Here is a 15,933-nt window from a genome sequence, read left to right as displayed (position 1 = left end):
ATAACAATTGAAATGTAAATAAGAAATACCCAAGTTAATAAAGATGAAAAAAATCAAAAAAACAAAAAAAAATGGCACCAACAGAGTATATGTGCTTACTAACAAGGAGTATGAGTGACCAGGCAGGAGTTCTTTCCCTCAGATCACTTTTTTTTTTCTTTTTTCTTTTTTTCGGAGCTGGGGACCGAACCCAGGGCTTTGTGCTTGCTAGGCAAGCGCTCTACCACTGAAATAAATCCCCAACCCCCCTCAGATCACTTTTTATCTTTTGCCACCAAAGTTAGGTACAGAGGTACAGTCCTTTCTGCAGGTGCTTTCTCTGCCTCTGTTAGTCCTTCCAAGGAAATACTCCATAGACCAATCAGAGGAAAGTCCATTAGCTGACTTAAGATCTAGCAGGCTAATAACCATGATTTACCATTGTTTCTCTAAACTTTTACAACCTTAAAATTTAGGTAATTAAATAGCTTCTTGGTCACCCTAAAAAAATTTCAGTGTATTGATTTAAACAATGGCTATTAATATTAATCTTTTTTTAAACATTAAAATATTTTAGGAAAGATATTGTTTATGTATGACTATTGTGTAATAGACTCACCTCTTTTTGGAGTAAGGTATAATAAAATAAATTAACAGATTAAAAAAAATGGCTGCTTCTAAGCCTAATGACCTGAGTTTATTCTCTGGGAGATCCACAGTACTGATACCAGTTTTTCTCTGATTACTATATTTGGGCTGTGACATATGAAACACACACAATCCACGACTTAGATAAATTTTCTTTAAAGTGAAATAAGGGCCACTCAACTGTTTAAGGCACTTGCTCCCAAATATGACTACCTCGGTTTGATTTCTAGTATTGACATAGAGGAAACAGATAATAGACACCTGTAAATTGTCCTTTGCTTTGCATGTGCATTTTATGGTACAGGTGCTTAAAAAATGATAACAGTTTTTAAAGAAATAAACAAAGCAAAGCAAATAACCTAAATATTGAGAACATAGGGAACTATTTACCAATTGAAATTAATACATTGAAGCATTCTGTGGAGTGTCAATACTCAACAAAATAATGATAGTTTCTGTTTAAATCTTATGTTATTTGTCTCTGATTTAATTCAAAGATAGGTCATTTTATGAATATCTCACCTGGACCTAGTGGTGTGTTTTGGAGACATACAAATGCATCTCTGAGTTTGAGGCCATCTTGATTCACATGGTAAGTTCCAGGACACCAGTAGCCATGTAGAGCAATACTTCCTAAAAAGAACCAAAAAGAATAAGTAAATGTAGCACATATCACATTATAGGACCTTTCCTAATAATACACTGTACTTTATTCAATTAAACCTTTCTAAGTCCTCACTCACATAAAGAGAATGGAGTTAATAATGAAAATAAGCAATATGCTAAGTTCATTCACAGGAATAGAAATCCATTCAATACTTTCATGACAGTGTAGCAGGAACTTTTCTTCATGTACAAGGTAGAGAGGGTAATAGGACATCTTCATCTTTTACATTATAATGACATATTTGGGTTCTGGAAAGTTGACTCAATAGTACTGCTACTGTTGGGTGTCCAACTTGTGCTTCCTAGCACCCACATCAAATGCCTCAGAACTACCTGTAAAGGTCCAAATGTACTCTTCTGGCTTGTTTGGTCACCAGGTATGTAAGTGGTGTAATGGCATATATACATTTTATATATTTATATATATGCATATATATATTTCTCAATTATAAAAATAGCAAACTTGGTAATACTTTTAAAATTATGAACTCATTACACACACATGATTACATGTAAATTGTGTAGATATGTGACTACCTATTGTAAAAGGGGCTTTATTTCTTTAAACAAATTTGAATAAAAATTTTAACTGTACTCTTGGAACATGGTTGTGCTTGTATGGACACTTCAAGAATACAAGAAAAGGGCTGGAGCGATGGCTCAGTGGCTAAGAGCACTGATTGCTCTTCCAGAGGTCCTGAGTTCAAATCCCAGCAACCACATGGTGGCTCACAACCATCTGTAATGGGATCCGATGCCCTTTTCTGGTGCGTCTGGAGATAGCTACAGTGTACCAATATATAATCAATCAATCAATCTTTAAAAAAATACAAGAAAAGTCTTGTGTCCTTAGTTTCTTTGACCTTAAACAGAAACTTTTTAAACAGAATTGTTTTTGGAATGTGGTTTCTTTTTTCTAGTGTAGTGAATAAGAGTGAGTTCTCTCCAGATTAATCATTATTGCCCTTGTTATTCAATTAAATGTTTAAACTATCCTTTATATGCCTATATGATAAAACTTGTTAGTTGTTCTTAAAACAAAAATCCCAGCTGTATAGTTTCACCATATGAAGACTCAGGAGCCAGACCCTGGTGAAAACCTGCCAGTTCAGAGAGGTAGAGAAAGCACTCAGCTTACCTTCCTACTCCACCAACATCCCAGAAGAAAAAGGCTCTTTCTCCTTTTCCATGATGTCTTAAAGGCCCTTCTTTCTATTTACTTTTATGTCCACTCCCTGTCAGCTGGTTAGTTGCATTACCTCTTGGATTAAGGATGTATGCTTGGGCTAGGCTATACCACAAGTACTTGTTTACAGTAGACAGAAAGCTCTAGGACCAAAGGCTAAGCCATACCTCAATATGATACTGTTCATACTACTGGGGTTCACAATGTGGTCAAATACCCTGCAATGCTAGTTTTCCATGTCTGGGTTCTTGTGATTGCATACAGCTCAAAGTCCTGAAAACTTTACTCATATGACCTTTTTTTAAACCCTGAGAATATAGAGTGTTGGGCCCTGAATAAAGCTGACTATTGCATGGGACTTTAGTCTGTCTCATTTGTTGGCTCCATTCTTCCAGATCTCCTCTAGAGTGGTGACAAGTGTGTCTGAACTTAGATCAGAAGTTGGCTACAAAAGAAGAAAATGGGGACTCTCACAGAAAGAGGTGAGTGAAACTAATGGGGCAGAAACTAGGGAAACCTTTGACTTTGTTGAGCTTGTGCATCATTTTTATTAAACGAACATTCAAATCACCTTAAATATTAAAACCACAATCATTCAATTGCCCATAAGTTGTTTATGATTATAAACTCTGGTTTCCAGATGATGGAACTTTAGATGAAGAAGTATGGAACAGAATCTGAAGTAATATTGGACAGGAACATGAACTAGATGAAAAGCCTTCATCAGGCTTATATGGATGATATACTGTTGGCCCCCTTCAAAGAGGAAGAGCTACCTTCCATATGTAACATGAATCATGATATGCTATCTAAAAATGGGCTTATTGCATCTGAAAAGGTACAATGATTAGACACTAATGATTTGAGGCTACTGATTACTAGAACAACTGTTAAACTACAAAAAATGTCCATTAGGTAAGAAGACAACTTAAAAATACTTAACTTTCAGAAAATTTTAGGGGATATTAATTGGATACGTCAGATGGCGCCCATGCCACCACAGTACCGAGATCTGGGCATAGGCCTGGGGGATTTAAAAGAAGACAGAGACTCGGGTCATTCATGCTATGAAAATGCCAAAGCTTTACTGAGGTTCACAGTATATATACACCAAGTCCATTGGGTAGAAAAACCCCTGGAAGCACAATGGAAAAACAATTTTACGTTCTCAGGATAAAAACAGGAAATGGAAAGGACAAAAACAAGTTTACATTCTCAGGATAAAAACAGGAACTGACTCAATGGTGTTTTCTTAAAAACAAAAGTTTCCACATTTGTCTGGAAGGTTCAGCAGGGGGCAAACACTGAGGGATCCCAGGAGGGTCCAACATACCTTCTGCTTTAGGAATGCCCAATTATGCAGTAATCATACTATTTAAAACTCTAGAAGGTCAGATGTCATTGCAAAGTCCTCAGTTATTATCTTATTGGGCAAGAAAAAATGATAGCTATTTGAATCCAGACTAAAAGAGTCATTGTTGTAGCATTTGGATTCTTTGCTGCTGCTAAACTTACTCTTTTTCCCCCCACTAAATTGTCTCCTACAAGTATTATAGCACAAGAGAATAAATCTTTGGAATGGGTTTATTTACACCATAAGGTCTATGAAATGTTTACTGCCTTCCTTATTTTTCTTTATTTTTTATATTGTCCCTAACAAAAACTGTTTAAGAGTGTTATACAACTCTATGGATTCATCTGTAGATAACCTTAGAAGGATAGGAAACCATTATCCACCTGTCCAGCAATGTGATTTTCTCATTGAAACTGAATTTATGATTTCAAACCTTTCCACTTTTCCCATTCCACAGGCAGATAACTTATTTTATTGATGACTCATCTAATGGTTTAGGAGAGATTCGGGATCCAGATAGTCAAAAATCAATTAATACTTCTTCCTCAGTCAAACAGGTGGAACTTTTGATCTATCTATTATGATTAATTCATGAATTTTAAATAACATTTTAGATTTTGTTTATGTAGTGGGATTGTTTCCAGAAATAAAAATTGCTTTAGTTTCATCTTCACATCCTGTTATGCTCTCATTCTACAGGAACTGCACCATCTCCTTGAAACCCTCACATGTCCTTTGTTTATTCCTCTTACTCATGCATACTCTGTTTTTAGTGCAGAATATGCAAGATGATACGTTAACCTGCCCTCCTTTTACTCCTCCAGAATAGGAACATCAATACACTAATGCTAACAGATTTCATCTAGCACATCATGCTTAGATGAACATGAAAATTGTGCAGGAGTGTCCTACTTATGCTCTCTTTCACTGTCGTGATTGTATAGTTTAGGTTATTCCCAAAGTTAAAAATACTAATTATGGTAAGTGAATGTCAGTCACTTTGTCCTTGTACCTTTGATGCCATACCTGCATATCTGCATTGATACATATGCCGATATTTCTTTGGACTGTACCTCAATCCTGAGAGAATCCTTCTATGGTATGCTCTTCCCTTATACAAACTTTTGCTGCTATGGGCATGCCTTTGTATATAAATAGATGATGAACAGCCCGTAGTTTGTAAAAAGTTTAAGAAGTTCTTTAGAGAATGGAATACTAATCATATTGTAGTCATTCCTTATAATTCTCAAGGCCAGGATATAATTGAAAGAGCACAGAGAACATTAAAACAATTATTAAAACATAAAAAGTGGGAATACCAGGGGCATTCTTTCACTTATTTACTCTCCATTTTTAAAATTTACCACCAGGTGATTAGTGTTTAAGAGTAAAAAAACTCCATTTGTCTACATATCTTTCTGAACTGTCTTTTAATAGGCCTATGTGGTTTGAAGAATTTGAGACTTTGACTTCCAGTTGGCTGAAAAAAATTAGGAAGGGTATGTGTCTATCCTTGCTGATTGATCCAGTGAGTCATTATGGATTCCTCTTCAGTTACTCTGGCTCCCAGCCATCAAGGAAAATGGTAGAGGGTGAGGAGACAGTGTAGGTTGCTTCTCTGGAGCAGTCCTGGATGTAGTAAATGCCAAGTAAATGCTTGACAAGATGATGAAACACACACACACACACACACACACACACACACACACACACACACACACACACACACACAAACTCACACACGGAAATTGAGTTTACATAAGGAAGTAGAAGGTTACATCTGTGAAGGCTTATATATGAACTTGTGTGCTTTATCATGAAGTCTCTTTTATAAGAGATCTGGTAGTCTTAAGTAATTAACAAATTGACTAATGAAGTAATATCGTGGTAGATTACCTTGGGGTAAGGAGCTAGGTCTGTTTTCTAGCTCTCAAGCTTAGCTTCAATGTAGTCAGAAATCTGGGAAGAATCAATTATAATCTAGGAGTCAGGTATTAATTAAAATAACAGAAGTTGGTCTGTAGTCCACGAAGTAAACAGTTCCCTGTGGTCTCCACAGCAGTTCTCAGGTTCCTGTGGTTTCCATGGCAACTTGGGTGGAGACTGGCTGTCAGGCCCAGAAGATGAAAAGTTTTTTCCTGTGGAGTAAATATGTGCGAAATGAGAAATGACCCACCTTGACTTAGGCAGTATGAGACATTTAACTCTCTGGGTATCCTGTTTGGCCACAGTGTATGTAGGTCAAGAGCAGGCAAGGCAATAAAGCAGTGTTTCTCAGTGGTTAGAATACCATAGTCCAGGCAGAATCTTGTCTTTGTGCCCATAGAGAAATGGTTCTTTGAGTAAACAATGGTTTTATTGGGTAGAGAGATTAAACAGATTTGGATTCCTTGATCAAGAAACAAGTTAAAATACTATTTGATGGAAAAGACTCATATTTGATTTAAAAAAACAAATTCCTTTGTCTTTTTGTAAAGTGTTTTCTTCACACTCATTAAGATGTTGTCACTATGTCCTCTGGTGGAGTGAGAAGCTGTCCAGTGCAGAGGGAGTACTTGTTTAGTATTAGTTGATGCAGTGATACTGAGTCAAGCTGTGAGGACAAAGGCAATAATTATTGCATCTATTTCATTAGCATGTTTTAGGCCAAGTCTTCTGCTTCATAGGGATTGTTCCTTGGCCAAAACACTGACCTGTCTTCATTGGAAGGTTAGATCTGCACCCACGCCAGAGATTCTGTTCTCTGGTTCATGGGGTTTTGTCTCTTCACAAGATTTCATTACTTCAACTTTCCTCCTTCCTAAAACCCCCAGAGTAACTTAACTCAGAGATCCGAGCTTTGTAAATACTTTGAGCATCACTGACATCAGTGAGGATGAAACTGCTAATAGTTCCAGTGACAGTTCTGACTTTTAGTCAAGCAAGCATCAGGTTGCTTTTCTTTGACTTTTTCTTCTTACCCTAAAGGTCTAGTTCCTGTTCTTATCTGACCCCCTCTAAAGAGGTAACACTACTGGGATTGGGGCAACAACTGATCTAGCTTCTACCAGCTGTATTTGGGGTGTCAGGTGTCAGTACAGGGGCACCCCACCAAAGGTCCTTTGTCAAAAATCTCTATTGTCAAAGGTAGACCGTAAAGAAAGTCCTTGACTGGTATCTTGAAAGGATTAAAATGTCCAAAGTCCATTAGCCTCTCTTCATATACTCACTAGAACGCCTTCTATTGGACTCTTGGTTTTCCTTTGGCCTCTTAAGTTGTTCTTGAGAACATAATCATAATGAACCTATAATCAGCTTTCCTGTTATTTGAAAGCTCTTGCATGAACTAAAAGCCAGCATGATACCCCTCCCATGTGGCTTCTAAATTGTGAGAAAAGATTTATTTACCATCATTTCATGTTTATGTTTAAAACAAAACTGGCTAGTCTCCCTTGGTTGTAAGCAAGCACTTCAGTGAGCCAAATTTTGATGTCTTACGTCTTGGCAACATATTTTTAAAAAGAGAAAACAGTTGTGGTGATCTATTTGTGTCCTGTAGACTTACACTTATTGTTTGTGGAGTGGGATCCCTTGGGTTATTCCAAATTCTTTGAGTCTTTGGCTAAACTTTCCTACTGAGTGCGAAGACAAGACACCTCAAAGTAATTTTTTTCCCTGTATAGTCATGGGCAGTTTGGCAACTGATCCTGAGGTGTCACAAAGACCCTCAAGCTCCTCTAGACTACTCTTACCACTCGTCCATCAATGGGAGGATGAATCAAAGGCCGTGCTTGGCCAATTGTGGCCCAGAGCCTCCATTGAGTCTATTCTTTGTAGATTGGACAATGTTTTGAATTAATTGAGAGGGGTCTCTATGGCTGCATGATCAGGAGAACAAGTGACTTTCCACAGTTACAAATTATTGATCAATGTCCCACAGACTGATGGGACGTTATAGACCTGAGAGGCAAAGGAAAAAATATTGTCTATTAATCTTTCTGACCACTTTAGAATGTCCTCCAAATGTGGTTACTGAACATCTAGATCACCCTCCCACCAGTCTAGCACATCAACTACTTTAAATATTTCAATAGCCTGATATTTCTAAATAAACTTGTATTTGTCATACATCTTTATTATTCCTTGAAATTGTTGATTTCTGCTCTTGATAAATGTAGTACAGGATACATCTCTAAATGTCATTCTTTTTTTTCTTTATTAAATTGAGTATTTCTTATTTACATTTCGATTGTTATTCCCTTTCCGGGGTTCCGGGCCAGCATCACCCTATCCCCTCCCCCTCCCCTTCTATATGAGTGTTCCCCTCCCCATCCTCCCCCCATTACCGCCCTTTCCCCAACAATTACGTTCACTGGGCGTTCAGTCTTAGCAGGACCAAGGGCTTCCCCTTCCACTGGTGCTCTTACTAGGATATTCATTGCTACCTATGAGGATGGAGCCCAGGGTCAGTCCATGGATAGTCTTTGGGTAGTGGCTTGGTCCCTGGAAGCTCTGGTTGGTGTGCATTGTTGTTCATATGGGGTCTCAAGCCCCTTCAAGCTCTTCCAGTCCTTTCTCTGATTCCTTCAACGGGGGTCCCATTCTTAGTTCAGTGGTTTGCTGCTGGCATTCGCCTATGTTCTAAATGTTATTCTTTTTAAAATTTTTAATTAATTAATTCGTTAAATTTAATTCACATTACATCCTGCTCATAGCCCTCCTCCTGGTCACTTCCTCCCACAATCCTTCTCCTCTGAGTGGGTAGGAGTCCCCTGGGTATATTTCCCTCTCCAGACCTTTAAGTCTCTGCAAGGCTAGGTGCTTCCTCTTCTACTGAGGCCAGACAAGGCAGCCCAGCTAGAATTGCATATCCCACATGCAGGCAACAGCTTTTGGGATAGCCCACACTTTAGTTGTTCAGACCCACATGAAGGACAAACTGTACATGGGCTACATCTGAGCAGGTAGACCTAGGTACACCCATGTATGTTCTTTAGTTAGTGGTTCAGTTCCTGAGAGCCCCAAGGGTCCAGGCTAGTTGACTCTGTTGGTCTTCCTGTGGAGTTCCTATCCCCTTAGTGGGGCTGCAATTCTTCCTCCCATTCTTCCATTAAGAGTCCCAAAGCTCCATCTACTGTTTGGCTATGTGTCTGTCTGAGTGGGGTGCCTCTCAAAGGACAACATGCTCCTGTCTTTAAGCATAACCATATCATTAGTATTGTTAGGAACTGGTGTTTGCCATGGGATAGGTCTCAAGTTGGGCCAGTTATTGGTAGGCCATTCCCTCAGTCTCTGCTCCCTCCTGCATTCCTGTACTAGTTGTAGACAGGACACATTTGGGTTGAAATTTTTATGGGTGTGTTGGTGACTCTATCATTCCACTGGGATTCCTTTCTGGCTACAGGAGGTGGCCTCTTCAGGTTCCATATCCCTAATGTAGTGACAGCTAAGGTGACCTCCATTGATTCTTGGACACCTCCCTTATCCCAGGTCTCAGTGTTGTTCAGGAGATGTCCCCACCTCCTAAACTCCCCCCCCCCATCAGTTGCAGATTTCCATTCATTTTTTATGGCCATCTCTCCTGTTCTTCCTCACACCTGATCCTGAATCTTTCCATTCACTTCCCCTTCCCCTTCCCTCCCAGTTCCCTCCTACTGTCTGCCTCTTATAACAATTTTATTTCCCCTTTTAAGTGAGATTCAAGCTTCCTTGGACCTTCCTTCTCATTTAATTTCTTTAGGTCTGGAGTATAACGTAGTACCTGTATTTTATGGCTAATATCCATTATAAGTCAGTACATACAATGCATGTCCTTTTGGGACTTTGTTGCCCCACTCAGAATGATGTTCTCTACTTCCATCCATTTGCCTGCAAAGTTCATGATGTCTTGTTTTTTAATAGCTGAGTGATATTCCATGGTGTAGATGTACCACATTTTCTTCATCCATTCTTCAGTTGAGGGGCATCTGGGTTGTTTCCAGTTTCTGGCTTTTATGAATAAAGTTGCTGTGAACACAATTGAGCAAGTGTCTTTGTGAGACAGTGGAGCATATTTGGATATATGCCCATGAGTGGTATCGATGGGTCTTGAGGTATAACTAGTGCCAGGTTTTCTGAGAAAATGCAATATTGATTTCCAAATGGTTGTACAAGTCTGCACTCCCACCAGCAATGGAGAAGTGTTTCCCCTTGCTCCACATCTTTGCCAGTATGTGCTATCGCTTGAGTTTTTGATCTTATCCATTCTGATAGGTGTAACATAAAATCTCAGAGTGTTTTTTAAATTTCATTGACCTGATGACTAAGGATATTGAAAATTTCTTTAAATGTTTCTTGGCCATTTGACATTCCTCTGTTGAGAATTCTCTCTTTAGTTCTGTACCCCATTTTTAAAATTGGGTTATTTGGGTTGTTGGTGTCTAACCTCTCGAGTTCTTTGTACACTTTGGATATTAGCCCTTTCCTGGATGTAGGGTTGATGAAGAACCTTTGTCAATCTGTGGGCTGCTGACTTGTCCTATCGACAGTGCCCTTTGATTACAGAAGCTTTGCAGTTTCCTGAGGTCCCTTTTATCAGTTGTTGATCTTGGAGCCTCAGCCCTTAGTGTTCTGTTCAGGAAATTTTCTCCTGTACTAATGTGTTCAAGGGTATTTTCCACATTTTCTTCTATGTGGTTTAGTATATCAGGTTTTATGTTGAGGTCCTTGATCCACTTAGACTAGTTTTCTGCAGGGTGGTATGTATGGATCTATTTTCTATCTTCTACATGGAGACATCCAGCTAGTCCATCACCTTTTGGTGAAGATGTTTTCATTTTTGCATTGTATGGTTTTGGCTTCTTTATCAAATCAAGTGTAAATAGCTATGTGGATTTATTTCTGGGTCTTTGAGTTGATTCCAGGGATCAACCTGTCTTTTTCTGTACCAATGCGATGCAGTTTTTATAACTAGTGGTCTGTAGTATAGCTTGAGGTCATGGATGGTGATTCCTACAGAAATCCTTTTATTGTTCAGGATTGTTTTAGCTATACTGGGTGTTTTGTTTTTTCATATGAAATTGAGACTTACTCTTTCAAGATTTAAAAAGATTTTTGTTGGGATTTTGATGGGGATTGCATTGAATCTGTAGATTGCTTTTGGTAAGATGGCCATTTTTATTATGTTAATCCTACCTATCCATGAGCATGGAAGATGTTTTCATTTTCTGATTTTTTTTTCAACTTCTTTCTTCAGGGACTTGAAGTTCTTGTCATACAGATCTGTCACTTGCTTGGTTAGAGTTACCCCACGTTATTTTATGATGTTCATGGCTATTGTAAAGGCTTAGTTCCCCTAATTTCTTTCTTAGCCAGTTTTTCATTTGTATAAAGGAGGTCTACTGATTTTTTGACATAAGTTTGTATTCAGCCACCTATTGAAGCTGTTTATCAGCTGTAGGAGTTCTCTGGCAGAAATTTTGGGATTTCTTATGTATTCTATCATATCAACTGCAAATAGTGATACTTTGACTTCTTTTCCAATTTATATGCCCTCCATCTCCTTTAGTTGTCTTATTGCTCAGCTAGAACTTCATGTAATATATTGAATAATTAGGGAGAGAGTAGACAGACTTATCTTGTCCCTAATTTTAGTGGAATTGTTTTAAGTTTCTCTGCATTTAGTTTAATGTTGATTATTGGCTTGCTTTATATTGTTTTGATAATGTTTAGTTATATGCCCTGTACCACTGATTATTCTAGTACCTTTAACATGAAGGTGTGTTGGATTTTCTCAACAGCTTTTCGGTGTCTAATGAGTTAATCATGTGATTTCTATTCTTTCAATTTCTTTATGTGGAGGATTATGCTGATGTATTTTTATATATTGAATATATATAAATTCATTCCTAGAATGAAGCCTACTTGATCTTGATGGGTGGTATCATTGATGTGTTTCTGGATTCAGTTTGCAAGTATTTTATTGAGTATTTCTGCATCTATGTTCATAAGAGAAATTGGTCTGAAGTTCTTTTCTTTTGTCTTTGTGGGGTTTAGGTATCAGGGTGACTGTGGCCTCATGGGATGAGTTTGGTAGTGTTCCTTCCATTTCTATTTTGTAGAATAGTTTGAGAAGTATTGGGGGGGGGGAGTAACTTTTCCTTGAAAGTCTGGTAGAAGTCGCATCTGTTCCTAGGCTTTTTTGGTTGGGAGACTTTTAATGACTACTTCTATTTTTTTCAGGGTTATGGGACTGTTTAAATAGTTTACCTGATCTTGATTTAACTTTGATAAGCTATTCGTCTAGAAAATTATCTATTTCATTAAAATTTTCTAGTTCTGTGGAGTACAGGTTTTTGAAGTAAGGCTTCTTCCCCTCAGTGTCAGTTATATCTCCCTTTTCATTTCTGAATTTGTTTATTTCAACACTGCCTCTCTGTCTTTTGGTTAGTTTGGATAAGCATTTGTCTGTCTTGTTCATTTTGTCAAGAATTAGCTCTTGGTCTCCTTGATTCTTCTCATTGTTTTCTTTGTTTCTAACTGATTGATTTCAGCCCCAATTTTGATTATTTTCTGCTGCTGTTTGGTATGCTTCTTCTTTTTTTCTAGATGTTCCAGTGTACTTTAAAATTACTATTATGAAAACCTTCTAATTTCTTTATAGAGGCACTTAGTGCTATGAACTTTCCCCATAGCACTGCTTTCATTGTGTCCCATAAATTTGTGCCTTCATTTTCATTAAATTCTAGGAAGTCTTTTGTTTCTTTATTTTTAACCTGACCCAGAGATCATTGTGTAGAGAGTTGTTCAGTTTCCATGAATGTGTAGGCTTTCCAGTGTTTCTATTGTTGGTGAAGTCTAGCTTTAATCCATGGTGGTCTGATAAGATATTGTTAGGGTTTGAAAATCACTGAAGGAAGACCCCAGACTCAAATAGTATGACATAACAAAGAATGTTTATTCTTAAGAAACAACCAGCATGCTAGGGTCACCATAGGACAGTCTGTGAGTTGGGGTGCACCTCTGTGTGTTATATATCCTTGTCTTCTTATTGCTCTGAGTCATCTTTGTTTGGTGAAGAGTGGATTTCCTTTCTTTTGTCCAGACATCCTGGAGGCCAAGGGAGGTAGGGTGGATGGGCCAATAACTCTCTTCTGTTCAGGGGATTCCATGGGTGTTCTGGATCCCCTTCAGTTGGAGATAGAGAGCTCCACTCTAACCTAGATCTTAGTTGAAGCTGATAGATTGCTCCCAGCCAGTGGAATCCACTTCATGGATAGGCCACCACCTCTGGCCTTCCTCCAGCAGGAGTTAGAGAGCTCCAGTCTGGCACAGGTTTTGGAAGAGACTTGAGGGACATTCCTAACTGTTGGAACCTGTTCTCAGGATAAGCCACCATCACCTTCATTTCAATTTCTTTTCTGGAACCCTGTGGGTTTGTTTTGGTGTTTTGGGGCTTGTGTTTTATTTGTTCATTTTAGTTCTCTTGAGAAAAACCATGGGGCAGACAACCAGTTCCATCCCACCAGACCTAGTCCAGTCTCACTTCAAGAACTTCAAACACCTAGCGTAGAGTTTGGGAATACCTATACAATCAGGGAAACCAACTGTCTTTTGAAGGAATGAATGGCCAGCTTTTAGTGTGGGAGGGCTGAAAGGAAGCACTTTACACCTCCCTACTATCTATTTGGTTAAAAGTATTGTGTGAAGAAACTCTGGATACCCTAGCCAGGTCTCTACCCCATTGTCTGGCAGAATCTGGTGAACAGCCCTCCCCCTTTGCTGAAAACTTTCCTTCCTCCCACCATGGTGGTTTTGCAGGTTAAGGAAACAGTCACAGAAGGATCCTAAACCAGCAGTCCTGTCTCCACGAGAAAGGCTTCTTCCCACTCTCTTACTACCATGTCCCAGCACATGCCCCTTCTCTACACATAGCAGAGGAAGCTCCCCGCCCAGGAGAGGCAGAAGGGCACATAGCTATGCCATCCCCCCTGTAAAGACTTTACTAACCCTGTGAGCAACTGGCTCAATATAGGACCCATATTCCCTTTTCCACTACTGATCTATACAACTAGAAGATGCAGAACCCTAAGTTCTCAGAGAAACCCCCTGCCCTCATAGATATACTAAACTTTAATGGTTACTCATGATAACTGGGACAACTGTCAGCTGCTTTTGTGGGTACTCTTCACGACTGAGGAATGAGAACAAGTGAAATTGCTCTGGGTACCAATGGCCATTTACAACTGTACAAGCTGATATTGATGTGGTTTTTCTCTTGGTCCAGCCTAATTGGGATTCAGACAGCCATATGGTTAGGGAAAAGCTGAAGATCTAGTGCTAGATTCTGATGAGGGGTCTCCAAAAGGCTGCTAGAAGGCCTACAAATTTGTCTAAGGTAGGACAGGTCATACAAAGTTAAGGAAAAAAACTCCAGGGTCATTTCTCATTTCTTAAGAGATGGTTGGATATCTATCATACCTATATACCTCTGGATCCAGAGGCAAGATCCGGTCTGCTATGATTCATCAATCAAGTGGCACCAGACATCTGCTGAAAACTCCAGTTGCTGGAAGGATTTGAAGTTAAGCACATGACTAGGCTCCCGGCAATAGCTGAAAAAGTTTTTAACAATGGGGGTGGCCAGCCTGCCTATGCATTATGGCAGCCACTGCTTTGTTGGTCAAGGATGCTGATAAGGTCATCATGGGACCAGAACTGATTATAAGCACCCTTCATGCCATTGAGGTAGTTCTAAAAACCCTTTAGACCACTGGATACCTAATACCCACTTGCTCCTCAACCCACCCTGCGTTAGATACCACCCTGCCTCTGCACTGAACTGGCTACTCTGCTTCCATACCCAGACCTGGATGTCATGCATTAGAACTCAATAGTGCTGAACACATGTCCAGAATCTGAGACCAGACTTAGTGGACATCCTCAGATCAAATATAGACGTGACTCATCCTATGGATAGGAATGGCTTCATGAGAGGTGGGACCAGGAATGCAGGTGTAGTGGTGGTGGTGGTTCTTGATTCCAAAATATGGGTCTTGACCTTATTACCTGGGACTTCTGTTCAGAAAGCTGAATTAATCACCTTGAAAAAGGTCCTAGAAAAGGCAAGAGGTAAAATGTTAATATCTACATGGACAGCCTATGTGCTTTTGCTACAGCTCATGAACATGAACTCACATATAAAGAAAGAGATTACTCAGAGTAGAGGGAAAGGCTATAAAAAATAGACTTGAGATCCTGGCCCAGTTAGAAGCATTATGGCTTCCTCTCAAGGTAGCCATTATTCACTGCACAGGACATCAATAGGGCATGGATGAGAAGGTAAGAGGAAACAGACCAGCCAATATGGCTGCAAAAGAGGCTTCATTAGATTCCACAACCAGAGCCATGGTACCCTCCAGAGCTTCCCCAGACTCCACATTACAGCCCAGAATACAAACAGGATCAAACAAAATGTCAAGGACTTTATCAGCAAGAAGGATGGTTCCATGTAGTAGATGGGCTGTGATCCTTCCTTCAGAATTTGATAGACAGCTTATACATAGATTCATCAGAATACCCACCTGGTTCACACAAAACTTAAAGAACTGCTGAGGAATGCCACATAAAAAAATATTTCACCTAGGATCTTTAATAAATGAGGTCATTTCCTACTTTCCCCTGAAAGATAGTAAAGCCCCTAACCATGGGTCAAGGAAACCCAGGAACTAGGCTACAAGGACAAAGGCCAAGTGTAAACTGAGAAATAGATTACACTGAGAACAAGCCAGGTCTGCGTGGGTATAGGTACCTTCTAGTCCTTGTAGATACCTGTTCAGACTGAGTAGAGGCATTCCCTACCAAGAGAGGCATAGCCACTGTGGTGGCCAAGAATTTCCTGGAGAATATATATCATCCCCAGGTATGGACTTCCCTCTTTGCTGGGCTCTGACAATGTACCAGCTTTTGTCTCTCAGTAAGATAGTCACTTGTTAAGACGGATTGGAAACTACATAGAGCTTATCATTCCCAGAGTTCATGGCAGGTAGAAAGGATGAACCAGGCCATAAAAGAGACCTTAACTAAATTAACTCTAAAAATTGGTGGAGACTGGGTGCCTCTTCTACCCTATGCCTTATATAAA

The 15,933-nt window shown here is 39.3% G+C and overlaps 1 protein-coding gene across 17 annotated transcripts in view; it reads right to left on the bottom strand.

Moving 5' to 3' along the window:
* Window positions 1-12,728: 12,728 nt before the first annotated feature.
* Window positions 12,729-15,933, bottom strand: part of Zfp77 (zinc finger protein 77) — a 46,332-nt gene continuing 43,127 nt past the window's right edge. For all 17 annotated transcript variants that reach the window (XR_015623688.1, XR_015623687.1, XR_015623685.1 and 14 more), the window contains one exon: window positions 12,729-14,905. Coding sequence is in view for 5 of the 17 variants with exons in the window: in XM_087555282.1 (XP_087411408.1) it covers window positions 14,872-14,905 (34 nt within the window). In the remaining 12 variants the exon portion in view is untranslated. The remainder of the gene's footprint in view (window positions 14,906-15,933) is intronic.

This window comes from Rattus norvegicus, chromosome 7 (genome assembly GCF_021556685.1).
Source record: "Rattus norvegicus strain SHRSP/BbbUtx chromosome 7, alternate assembly SHRSP_T2T, whole genome shotgun sequence".
NCBI classification, from domain to species: domain Eukaryota; kingdom Metazoa; phylum Chordata; class Mammalia; order Rodentia; family Muridae; genus Rattus; species Rattus norvegicus.
This window is presented reverse-complemented; position numbering and strand designations above follow the sequence as displayed.